Source organism: Rana temporaria, chromosome 2 (genome assembly GCF_905171775.1).
Source record: "Rana temporaria chromosome 2, aRanTem1.1, whole genome shotgun sequence".
Classification (NCBI taxonomy): Eukaryota; Metazoa; Chordata; class Amphibia; order Anura; family Ranidae; genus Rana; species Rana temporaria.
This window is the reverse complement of record NC_053490.1, coordinates 449,488,549-449,502,201: the sequence shown is the minus strand read 5'-3', so window position 1 is coordinate 449,502,201 and position 13,653 is coordinate 449,488,549. Positions and strand designations below refer to the sequence as shown.

The following is a 13,653-nucleotide window of genomic DNA, read 5'->3' as shown; positions in this document are numbered from 1 at the left end:
TTAATTCATCTTGACCCCACGTAAATGACGTTTTTTTTTAACGGCGCATGTGCCGTCCGTGGGGGTATCCCAGTGCGCATGCTCGAAATCACGCGAACGTTTTACGTAAACGACGGAAAATTCAACGCTGTCCCGACATCCATACCTAACATTGCGTATGCACCTAAGATCCGACGGCGTACTAAGACGTACGTCAGTCGGATCTAGCCCACATTCAGGCGTATCTTGTTTTGTGGATACAAAACAAAGATACGACGGCGCATCGTAGAACTTACGCGGCGTATCAATAGATGCGCCGCTGTAAGTTCTTTGTGGATCTGGCCCCATATCATCATTGGATTGAATTATGTTAAGGAGCGAACATTTGATTACTGTCCTTGCTTTTATAGAAGAGGAATCATTTATGTCCGCACCATTACTGACCTGGAAGGTAGTTCATAAGAAGATGCCATGGAGTATTGTTCTTCTTCTTGGAGGAGGCTTTGCATTGGCAAAAGGCAGTGACGTAAGTATATCATTGTTCTTGAGAACACAGAGAAAACATTTAAGCAGTTTGGAAGTATGCTGCAAGTTCTCATTTGTTTTATATTTCAATATTTTGTTCAATATAATGTGTACAATTTCATGCCAAAATGAACTGTGTTCTGGCGATTCTCCAAGGTTCCCTGTTGGTCCAGGGCACTAAGAACTGATATGCTCCTTTTAATGTTGTCTCTATCTGCATATTCAGATAAAAATCAACTTTTGAAGTGGAAATAGTTTAACAGAGAAACTATAATGTTACCAAGAGAAAATTGTAGCTTTCATAGGAAAGCTTTTACTTGGCTGAACATTCTGTTCTATTGTATGAATTGATGCCAAGAGAATGAAATAATAGAATATTGACTGGACGATGTCCTATGATGAGTATACAGCTGCATCTTACATTTTAAGAATTATTTTGAGCATGGTAAAATGTGTGTATTTGGCAATGTTATGTGTGTGATTGTGTAAGGTATCAAATGAGTAAATTTCCCTGTGAAATACCTGCCACACCTTCAGATAAGGAAGAAAGTCGAAGGAAGAAACAAGCTTGACACATTCCACTTACTAAAACTTGGGACATATTGGAAAAGTGCACCATTCCCACTTCTGGCTTCTGTTGTCACCCATCAAGGTGATGCACCTTACACAGGGAAGCATCCTTATTGGCCACCTGTCTTTACTGAGTTATGGTGCCTTACCGTCCATTTCATTCCCCACTTTGCCCTCTAGTGTTTGTTTCACATTTTTGCCTAGTTTATATGGTGCCTTCTTGTTTATCATCTACAGTGCCTAGGAAAAGTATTCATACCCCTTAAAATTTTCCATATTTTGTCATATTACAACCAAAAGCGTAAATGTATTTTATTGTGATGTTATGTGATAGACCAAAACAAGTTGGCACATAATTGTGAAGTAGAAGGAAAATGATAAATGGTTTTTACATTTTTTTTTACAAATAAATATCTGAAAAGTGTGGCGTGTATTTGTATTCAGCCCCCTAAATCAATACTTTTTAGAACCACCTTTCACTGCAATTTTTTGGGGGTATGTCTCTACCAGCTTTGCACATCTAGGGCAGGGGTCTCCAAACTGCGGCCCGAGGGCCAGATGTGGCCCTTTACTAGCCTTTATCCGGCCCTTGGGGCACTATTCCTCCAACTGATATGAGGCACTATTCCTCCCACTGACACCAACAAGGGGGCACTATTTCTTCCTCTGATACCAATCATGGGATACTATTCCTCCTACTAATAGGGACACTAGTCCTTCTCCTACTGAGACCAACCTTGAGGCCATATTTATTGTCACCGATGCTGGGCCCGAGACATTTGATGTCTCCGCTGCCCACAATTCGGCCCTCCTAAAGTCTTAAGGACAAAAAAATGCCCCTTTGTTTGAAAAGTTTGGAGACCCCTGATCTAGAGAGTGAATTTTTTGCCCATTCCTCTTTGCATAATAGCTCAAGCTCTGTCAGATTGGAACAGCAATTTTCAAGTCTTGACACAGATTCTCAAATGGATTTAGGGCTGGATTTGATTGGACCCTTCTAATAGATAAATGTGATTTGATCTATTCTAAACCATCCCATTGAATCTATGGCTGTATGTTTGGGTTATTATTTTGCTGGAATCTGAATCCTGCCCCAGTCTCAAGTCTTTTGCAGACTCTAACAGGCTTTCTTCTAAGATTGCCATGTATTTGGCTCCATCCATTTTCCCATCAACTCTGACCAGCTTCCCTGTCCCTGCTGAAGAAAAGCATCCCTACAACATAATGCTGCCACCACCATGTTTTGATGGTGGGGATGGTGTGTTCAGGGTGATGGGCAGTGTTAATTTTCCACCACACATAGTGTTTTGCTTCTAGGCCAAAAAGTTCAAATTTGGTCTCATCTGATCAGAGCACCTTCTTCCACATGTTTGCTGTGTTCCCCACATGGCTTCTCGCAAACTGCAAACAGGACTTCTTATGGCTTTCCTTCAACAGTGGTTTTCTTCTTGCCACTCTTCCATAAAGGCCAGATATGTGGAGTGCATATGTGGACCGTTTTCATCGGACATGTCCGCTGGGATCATTTGGTCTGATGGCTGTACACACCATCAGACCAAAATCCCCGCGGACAGCGAACGCGGTGACGTGGCCGCGACGATGACGCGGCGACGTGCGCGACCCTGGAAGTTCAATGCTTCCACGCATGCGTTGAATCACTTCGACGCATGCGGGGGATTTCGGCCCAGCGGACATGTCCCATGAGTCGTACAGACCATCGGATATGTCCGACGGACAGGCTTCCAGCAGACATGTTTCTTAGCATGCTAAGAAACATTTGTCTGCTGGAAACCTGTCCGCTAGGCCGGGAATCCGGTCCGGTCGGCCGTACAGACGACCAGTTTCAGCAGACATGTTTGGTCGTGTGTACGAGGCCTAATGGTTGTCCTATGGACAAAGTCTCCCAACTGAGCTGTGGATCTCTGCAGCTGCTCCAGAGTTACCATGGGCCTCTTGGCTGCTTTTCTGATTAATGCTCTCCTTGCCCAGCCTGTCAGTTTAGGTAAACGGCCATGTCTTGGTAGGTTTGCAGTTGTGCAGTTGGATGATGGATTGAACAGAGCTCCATGAGATGTTCAAATCTTGGGATATTTTTTATAACCTGACCCTACTTTAAACTTCTTCACAACTTTATCCTTGACCTGTCTGGTGTGTTCCTTGGCTTTTTGTAAAAGCTGAGGGCTTCACAGAACAGCTGTATTTATACTGAGATTAAATTACACACAGGTAGACTATATTTACTAATTAGGTGGCTTCTGAAGGCAATTGGTTCCTCTAAATTTTAGTTAGGGGTTTTAGAGTAAAGGGAGCTGAATACAAATGCACGCCACACTTTTCTGATATTTAGTTGGTAAAAAAACATTTATCATTTTTCTTTCACTGTACAATTATGTGCCACTTTGTGTTGATCTATCACATAAAATCCCAATAAAATACATTTACCTTTTTGGTTGTACCATGACAAAATGTGGAAAATGTCAAGGGGTGTGAATACTTTTTCAAGGCACTGTATGTTAATGATACAGTGGGGGTTATTTACGAAAGGCAAATTCACTTGGCACTACAAGTGTACTTGGAAGTGCAGTCGCTCTAAATCTAAGGGGTAGATCTGAAATGAGGGGAAGCTCTGCTGATTTTATCATCCAATCATGTGCAAGCTAAAGTGCTGTTTTATATTTTCCTTGCATGTCCCCCTCAGATCTACAGTGAATGCACTTTCAAGTGCACTTGCAGTGCAAAGTGGATTTGCCTTTAGTAAATAACCCCCAGTGTGTCTAGACTCCTATACTCACTTGGGCACTATTTGTGCCTCGTACCTAATTTATCTATTAGAATACTATAGCTGCTATTCTAGGTTTTGCCTACCACTTATTCTCTTCTATGAAGACCCCACAGACACAAATATAAGTTTGTTAAAGGTGAGAACTTTTGGGCTTTAAAGAGGTCCTCTGCTGCAGATTCAGAAGAGGACAACATACAATTCCCTTTCTTCTCTGAATTTTTCAGATTTCTTAATGACATGGTGGGTGAGAATTGATATGACTGCATAAATAGCATCTATTCAAGAAGGTGATCCACTTGACCGTGTGATTCAATACTACACATCTAGTGATATAGAAATAATTTAAAAAAATACATAAAATTTGATAAGTTAGTGAGTCTTAGGCCTCGTACACACGACCGAACATGTCTGCTGAAACTGGTCCGCGGACCAGTTTCACCAGACATGTTTGGTCGTGTGTACGGCCAACCGGACAATTTTCCGGCGGATCGGACAGGTTTCCAGCGGACGAATGTTTCTTAGCATGCTAAGAAACATGTCCGCTGGAAGCCTGTCCGTCGGACATGTTCAGTCGTCTGTACGACTTACCGGACATGTCCGCTCGGCCGAAAGCCCTCGCATGTGTCGAAGTGATTCGACGCATGCGTGGAAGCATTGACCTTCCAGGGTCGCGCACGTCGTTACGGCGACGGCGCGGCCACGTCACCGCGTATCCTGTCCGCGCGGATTTCGGTTTGATGGTGTGTACAACCATCAGACCGAAATCCCTGAGCGGACATGTCCGATAAGAACGGTCCGCGGACCGTTTTCATCGGACATGTCCCCTCGTGTGTACGAGGCCTAAGTGCTCAAAGGTGATTAAAAAATGTTTAGTGATTGTTCAAGTTATTGTAGGGATAATCTTCCTCCCAGACTATTCAGTGTTAAACCAAAAAAGCAAACGCGCTCCTCACACAGTTGTGATCAGGCAGATTGCCAGATAAATGGGACCATATATTATAATGGTGACAAAGGCACATCATGATGGGTTAATAACTCTGATGGTAAATCAGGTTGATAGCATTGCCATTTCACACCTTCACAGAAATAGCTGCGAATTGGATCTCACATCATGCACAATATCACCAGCATGTATTTAAAGAAAATTCACACAAGCACAAGGAGAACATCCAAACCCCATTCAGATAGTGTCTTGGATAGGATTCAGACCATGGACCCTAGGGCTGTTTCCCAACACTATCCCGTCGTTGTTAGGCAAGTCCACTGCAACAAATGCTTGGCAGCCACGACTCTTCCTTATAGTTCTTTATGGCCTAACTTTTGTAATGTTATATATTTTCTTAAATTGTTTGTATGTCACTAATTGTGTAGTACTTGTATTTCATTAGTGCTGCATGTTGTTCTTATAACAAATTATCTCACACAAGGCTCTATTTATGAGGTGGTGTAATTGTCCTTATAAAGTAAGATGAAGAGCAACTGTTATGTGAAATGCAGCATCCCATGACAACTAATCATAAATTATCATTAACTGACATGACTATGGTGAAATGTGACTGGTTGCTATGGATGAATGTATGTTACACAAAGTCTTTGTACTATGTTTATTTATATCACAAAAATGAAATGATCAATACCATATCTGCTTTTGGTTCTTCTACCCCACAGGCATCTGGTCTTTCCTTATGGCTTGGTCGTCAGATGATGTTTCTTCACAGCATTCCAGCTTGGGCCATCGCCATTATCCTGTCACTAATGATCGCTGTTTTTACTGAATGTGCCAGCAATGTTGCTACAGCAACTCTTTTCCTTCCCATCCTGGCCTCCATGGTAGGTTTATTAATCCATATGAAGCTTTTACCATTCATCTGATTTTTAAAGTGGTTGTAAATCCCAGTCATGGAATTTGAACTACGCACATATATCTGCAGTGTTTACTTATCTCTCTCTAAAGCTCTAAGTGTGGTTTCTCTGTGGTGCTACTTTCCTTTGTTATCATTCCCACTGTGCTGCTGACAGATTAAGAACATTAACACAATCTGCACTTTGGAAGGGGTGTAGAGAGGGCAACAAGACAACAGATATACAAGTAAATATACCTATGTAGGAGGATTTGTTTCATCTCTGTGTATCATCTGAGGCTGTTCATTTCATTGGGTATATGTGAGGGTTTTCAACCACTTTAAAGAGGAACTACAGTCTGCTTACATAATATGTAATAAAAACATCTTTGCAATTCTGAAGCTTCCCTCCAACCATTTTGCACATTACTTTATATATACTGTGATTCTGCACTTGCCAAATATGCTGCAGAAATCTCCCTCTACTAAGTCTGGCTGCATCCATTTTAACTGTGGGCAGTTAAAATGTTCACTTCCTGGATTTACACAGAGGCACACCTTCAGCTCTGCAGCCCTGCAGATTTCATTGGCCCTCTTATGACTCATCCTCCCTTCCTGGCAAACTCTCACGAGAGAGAGAGAGAGAGAGAGAGAGAGAGCTCTACATGATGTCATAAGCCTAGGTTAATGACCAGACAAGAAATAGAAGTGGGCTGTATAAGCTATTTAATGGCAGAAAGAAAATGTATAACTATCCAAAGTTAAAACAACAAGCACAGAAGATTTAATAGATGAAAAGTTGAAGCTCAAAAGAACATAGCCAGCCACATAAACTGTACAATTTTTTAAAAAATAAACCTGATTCATGCCAACAGTGCCCGCCAAATGTATACATCAAAAAGCAGTCAACACAAACATAAGACAACTGACATAGCGAAAATACATGACCTTGTTAACACCACACCCATATGGAGTTCAAATCATACCATCAGCCCACATTAAGGCCCAAAAGCCGATCCACTTTATTCTTTACCTATATACATTTTTATGTGGGGGAAGAGGATGGATATTTTCATAAGTGAGGAGCCAATATCTGTTAGCTATCCTTCCCCACTTCCGGGAGTCCGACCGTGACGTCACCGCGGGGCTCCCTCCTCCTCTTCCCCTGGCCGCAGGGCTAATAGGAGAGAGGAGCAGGCCTTGTGCATGCGCACTAGGGTTCCCAGCGTGAAGCCGAAAGGATACACTGTCGGGTTCCCTTACCCGCAATGGCGGCAGCAGCACCCGACAGCTGATGGGAAACATCAGCTGCGGTGCCGACATCGAGGGACACAGGACAGGTAAGTCTCCAATTATTAAAAGCCAGCAGCTGCAGTATGTGTAGCTGCTGGCTCTTTATTTTTATATATATTTTTTGCCCAGAACACCCCTTTAAAGTGTTACTAAACGCATAACCCTGCATTCACTATATCTGGTCTCCCACAATTCACAGAACCTGGAAATGCAATAGTTTTAGTAAATATAAAATGTTAAATACCTTTTCTCATCAGCAGCTAGAGCAGTCTTTTGACTTCTATCAGTGTCTGGCTAAAATTTGTGGGAGGCGTTTTCATTCTCCCATGATTGTTCTATGAACTGAAAATGAAAGAAAATCCAAAATTTGGAGCCGTCACCGGAACAAGAATAGAGAGGCAGTCTCCCAGTGACGCATGTTCTGGTGACAGTTGTCTAAGAGAGGATTTTCATCACTTTCAAAATATTATCCATGACCCTCTGTCTGGACAGTGATGATTGGCCCTGTGCTGATCACATGCACCCTCCCAAGAAAATGAAAAAAAAAAAAAAGCTCTCTAGCAATACACAACAATCTGAGCATGTGCAGCTTGTCCCCTAGCCTCTGTACTATCTGGAGATGGATTGGGGACTGTGGAAGAAGGGGAGGATCAGACTTTTTACACAATGCATAGGATTAGCCGCTTGGGTTTTACAGTGAGTATAACAAGAATCCTTTGCTGCATTTGCATACTGATATTACTGTTGTGGGTTTAGTAACACTTTAACATAGTAGTGATGGATTAATTACTTGAGCCCTGGGTTGTTTTTAGTTCATGGGACTTCCACCAGCTGAGTTGGATCATACATAAGGGTTACTGTACACAGGCATTTGCTTCTAACATGGCTTATTGCAAGGTTTGGAATAGTGTTTGAATTTTAAATTGGATTTTATGTGGGGTGCAGTTTTTGCAAATATAATCATATGATGGTGGCAGAAACAATTCCTGAGTGAACAGTGGGCATATAAATGGTGTATGATTTCTTAATCATTATATAAGGAACCTATACTAAGAGCAATACAAAGGCAGCTATTGCTTATAATCTTTTGAAAAATAACCCTAAAAATATCTAAAGCTCAATGGATTTATTACACTATAGTCCAAATCTAAACTTCTACCTAAAACTAAGAAATTCATTTTAATTATGCCACCACTTAGCTTTCCAGAATATATTAGTACTGGACCCAGTCTTTTAAGGTCTCGGGTAGTCAGTTAGATAGGGCTTTAATATTCCAGTGGCACTTAATTTAGAATCCAAATTTAACATTTTGCCTCGAGGCATTTCAATTAAAATCTGATTATTAGGATTAACATTGACTGTTCAGATCAGTTCATACCATTTCTTACAGTTTTTTGTAAATCATAGTTAAATATATTATAAAAAGAAAAACTGCTCTAACCAAAAAAAAAATTATAATCAGGTGTAAAAACCAGAAGGCTGCAATTACTTGATACAAACACAAATACAAATGGAAAAAAAGAAAACTGCGCCAACTAATAAATATACTCAGCAAGCAAGGCAGGTATAAATATAACAGAATGAACAAAAGTCCAAATAAAAGTTGAATAATGAACGGACGCCTCAGATATTGGAAATCAGGACAAACAACACCCAGGTGCACTTGACATCCGAGGAAACCACCACCACATGGAGAGCAGCTTACCAGATTGCAGATAAACAGCAGTGTATAATGATCCAACAGCAAGATGGAACCAGGGTGAACAGAACCACAGTGGGGTTATCCTCAGAGTGTGGAGACTCAGATCCGTATCAGACGACCAATCCGTGGGTCACTTGGTAACGGCTGGCAGCCTGGAGGTATTGGTGATCCATGACCCAGCGGAGCCTGATCGGCGATCCCCAGCTTGGCTGAACTGGGCTGTGTGTGACTCCCTACTTCCTGTAAGTAGACGGTGGTTTCCTGTACGAGTCGCTGTGCCGATCGCTCTCTGTATTGTAGATATTGTTAACAGTTTTAACAACCTTTTAATTTCTCATTGTCCTTTGGACAACTACAGTATATTAAAAGAAAAATAATATTTATGGTGAATTCAGTGTGCAGTAATAGTAGTATACTGTTTGAACCCTGTAAAAACATGTTTATATACAGTAAACTTCAAATATGCCAGTGGGTGCAAAATAATAGGGACCATGTGTTGTACTACCCATGGCTGATATAGGTTATGCAGAGATTGTGCCATACTGTTCTGAATTTGGTAATACTACCTGGAGGTGTTGAATTAACCTTTTAGTAATAATATAGGTTAAAATACCACAGGTCACTAAATGATTAATCTATTTATTTTTGTCTGTATCCTAGGCAAAATCTATTATGGTTAATCCACTGTACATAATGATTCCTTGTACTCTGAGCACCTCCTTTGCTTTCATGTTACCTGTCGCCACACCCCCTAATGCTATTGTCTTCTCATATGGTCATCTCCATGTGTCTGATATGGTAAGTTTCTTTATAATGTACAGTCTTTATGCACTAATTTATACATATAAATATGCAATCAGGCAAGTTATTACTATAAACTGTTTAGAGATAGAGAGGAAGGGTTAGAACTTCTGTCACATTTTGATTGTTGTTTGTGCTTCTGTTGGAGGAGATCGAGTTTCCCAGACAGAAGCTAATGAGAAATCCAAAATGTTACTCGCACATAAGTAGATTGGGAGTCTTGGAGTGGGGCACCTTTTCCAGTGGCAAAAATCAAAGGTTTTTGCTAAAGTCATATCTTTTTGGTAAAACTGAAGGAAAATATCCCCAGGTGGGCCACAAACAACAATGGAGACATTCTAAGCCTTCCACTCCAAAAACTAATAAGAAAAGAGTTGTATCTGCAGTTTCACTGTAAGGATAACCATGTATAGCATTATAATTTATTTTGATGCCACAATTTTTCTTCTCCCCCTGTTGTAAATCCAAAAAAGGAATATAAATTCCTCCCTTTTCATGTCTTCTTGGCTGTTGTTTTTGTTGGGAGCAGACAGGAATCTATGTTGTAAGTACCCAAAGGACACTGAATCAGGACATATACACATAGCCCTTCCTAAAGATTCAACATTAACAAATCTAATACAGATGTTCAACAACCTGACTGTGTATTGGCCAAAAGAAATTGCAGCCGACAAGTACCGGCTGTGCATAATCTGAACAGTTGTGTCAACACAATTTATGGCTAAATTAGCAGCTGAATTTGCATTTTGAATTGAAAAAATAATCATTCAAGGACCTGATTCCTGAACATTAAGAGGATCTCTTCTGTGGCCACTGCTACTTCTGGTTGAAATACTTGTATAGCTAGAGGTGGCTTTTCCTTACCTCAATGTTACATTCTGGATAGAATGAGGAAGGGTTATAAACCCTGTTAAGTTTTCAGTTCTGTAGAAACCACTGTTACTGGAACTGAAAATTAAGGAAAATCCAAAATTTGGAGCTGTCACCGGAACAAGAATAGAGAGGAAGTCTCCCAGTGACGCATGTTCTGGTGACAGTTGTCTAAGAGAGGGTTTTCATCACTGTGTAAGCTCCAAGAATAAAGAATCTCTCTCCACCCCCATAGGTGCCAATAGCCAAGCACCAGTGCTGTCATATGGGAGGAAGGGGAGTGAGTTACGTGCTAACTCATACCATTGTATCTGTTTGCGCAAACTATTGGTGCTATATGAATTCTGTATAATATTAATAATAATATTTTTTGTTCCTTGCTGGCAGCCAAATGGATCTATGAGAGAGCAAAAACACAGTGATTATGAACTGCTGCAGGAGCCATTATTAAAAGTGAACCTAGCAAGGGCATAGCACAGGTTCACTTGAAGATTTGCCATAAATAACCTTAAAAATGAAATTTGTTAAAGAATGATTTATTATCATAGGACTAGACTACATGCAGTTTGTGATATTTCATTGTTGAACAACAATCATGTTAAGGTAATTTATTATTTTTTTCCAGGTGAAAACAGGCATCATGATGAATATCATTGGTGTATTATGTACCACGATAGCTATCAACAGCTGGGGACGTGTCATGTTCGACTTGGACACTTTCCCATCATGGGCCAATACTACAGATGGAAACTGATGCAAAATGTATTTGTGCCAACATACCTGTGCCATGAACACTTATCTTCCTGATCATGAACACAAGAGCTGTATGGAGCTTGATTTGTCAAAAGGGATTGCTGGATAAAACGGACCTCAAAAAGCTAAGGACATAGAAATGGAAGATCTAAGATTACTTGCAGAACAAATGAAAATGCAATACAAGAACTACCGTACTTTTCAAGGTTACATGAACCAGGATTTCAACAGGATTTGTAAAAAAAAATATTTAAAATCCTATTCATTACATACTCATTGTAAATAGACTTATCTGCTGGTTGGTTCTTAGTAAATGTTCATTTTTTTCTTTTGTCAGGTGGTCAAAAAGCTACACTATTTAAAAAAAAACAAGCTAGTTTAAACTTCTTAAACAGAACATCATTTCTTACAATTGGTTTCATCTGGTGGGGTCGGACAGTTAACAGTAAAAATGTGATACTGAAATTTTGTTACATGATAGTTTTCTTGTCACTTTTTACCCCTATTGATTATAAAATACAAGTCATATCTGATTGTTACATTATTATCACAGTGAAATCTATTTTTTAAAATAATTTAATTAAAGTAACTCTGTTAAGACAGGGTCCAAACTAAGTGAAAACCGCTCTGTAAAAAAAAGATGCTGTATATTTACTTTTTCGGTAGCCTGTGTTTCCAAACTCCACCATATTGCTGATCCTGGTTCAGGACGTATCGAACACCTTTAAGTGTATTGAATACCTGCTACTCCACCACGCGCTCTGGTCACTTCTTCTGGGTGATACGTGATTATCAATTAAATGATATAGAGGACGGTGGGAATCACAGCGAGCAGTGGAGGAAGCAGGTGTTAGCACACCCAGAAGTATCGTATAGATTTAAAGACATGGGCTACCGGACAGGTAAATATACAGAATTTTTAATTTGTAAACCGATGAAATGCAGTCTTCAAGAATATATCACACATTCCTTTCTGTGCAACCATTGACTAATTTTTTTAATTTTTATATTTTTCTCAAACAGATTTTGCAGAAAAAGCTTGCACTTTTTACAACTTACTCAAAAAGAGGACTTTTTAGTAACTTACTGCTATTGCATATTAAGGTCTAATGGAGATATGCAGATTTGTGCTGACTGAGAACTATAATCCATGCTAAGATGGACTGGGTCATAACTGATGTGCTACCATGGCTCCTCAAAAATGTAAATAGTCAGTCTATGCAGAATCTTCCTTAGTCTTAGGCCCCGTACACACGACCGAGTTTCTCGGCAGAATTCAGCCAGAAACTCGGTTCAGAGCTGAATTCTGCCGAGAAACCCGGCCGTGTGTACACTTTCGGCCGAGGAAGCCGACGAGGACCTCGGCGAGGAAATAGAGAACATGTTCTCTATTTCCTCGTTGTTCAATGGCAAAAGTCGGCCCGCCGAGTTCCTCGGCGGCTTCCACACTGAACTCGACGAGGAACTCGATGTGTTTGGCACGTCAAGTTCCTCGGTCGTGTGTACGGGGCCTTAGCCTCTGACTTAACAGAACCCTTGGCTAGACTGTAAAATTTTAGGTACACCTTAATTAAAACTTTTTTTAGGTTACACTAGCAAATGGTTAGAACCTCTGGCAGGTATTTTTTTTTACCATGTCCCAAAAACTCAACAGAAAATCTCTTCAAAGTGAGGAGAAATCCCCTCCATCTTAAGCATTTGTTACTTTAATACTTTAATACGTCATCACTCTATACAAAAACAAAACGTTTTGGCTTTAGATATACTTTATTATTCTGAGTGCTACATCACTAAAAAGCCCCTACCCTCTTTCCAATAAGAAACTGATTGATTGATTTTCTGGGGAATCATTTGTCTCCGTGCAGTTTTAGACTGCGTGCTTGGCAGGGAATGGCAAACCAATATACTGTAGTGCTTGTACAGGTAGTACAGGGGAGGACATGGAGGGGATATTTCAAATGAGCATAAGTCATTGTGAACACAATGCTAAGATGTGTAAATATAAACTTTAGGTGAATTGTATAATTGTATGATCAACTTATTTTGTAGATGTGTATATGTGCCAAATTAAATCTCCTGTAAATGACGTGTTAATATAATTAACTTATACAGTATAAGGGATGGTTACAACCAACAGACTTTTTTTGAAAAATATTTTTAGTGTTACATAATGTACAGTTGGCTAGCTAAATGAACCTTTCACTTTACCTTGCACTAGAAAAAGAAAAGATGATTTTGATACATTTTGGGGGGAAATGTACCTTTACTTTGGATTTACCCCAAGGAGCTAACATAAGCAGCTTGTGCCAAGAAGCACCTGATAGGAGACTTTGGGGGGGAAGATTTACTCAAGGCAAGTCGGCTGCTCGCTTTTTTTTAGGGAATTTGCCCTTAGCTTAGAGAATGAGGTAAAGCCCTGTTGACCTCCATTATCCAATCATGTACAAGAAAAGTTTTTTTGCTTTTTTCAATCAACCCCATGGACTCCTTTTGCCAATTAATTTTTTACATAGGAAGTGAAATGCAAATGGCTTGAT

General features: G+C 40.2%; 1 protein-coding gene across 4 annotated transcripts in view; it reads left to right on the top strand.

Annotated features, from left to right (window-relative positions):
- SLC13A5 (solute carrier family 13 member 5) overlaps positions 1 to 12,358 on the top strand; it is a 163,435-nt gene extending 151,077 nt beyond the window's left edge. For 3 of the 4 annotated variants that reach the window (XM_040338481.1, XM_040338480.1, XM_040338482.1), the window contains 4 exons: positions 390 to 505; positions 5,525 to 5,686; positions 9,353 to 9,490; positions 10,989 to 12,358. In XM_040338481.1, the coding sequence (XP_040194415.1) occupies positions 390 to 505; positions 5,525 to 5,686; positions 9,353 to 9,490; positions 10,989 to 11,117 (545 nt within the window). In that variant the 3' untranslated portion in view covers positions 11,118 to 12,358. The remainder of the gene's footprint in view (positions 1 to 389; positions 506 to 5,524; positions 5,687 to 9,352; positions 9,491 to 10,988) is intronic. The other variant, XM_040338484.1, reaches the window with a different exon arrangement.
- Positions 12,359 to 13,653: the final 1,295 nt, after the last annotated feature.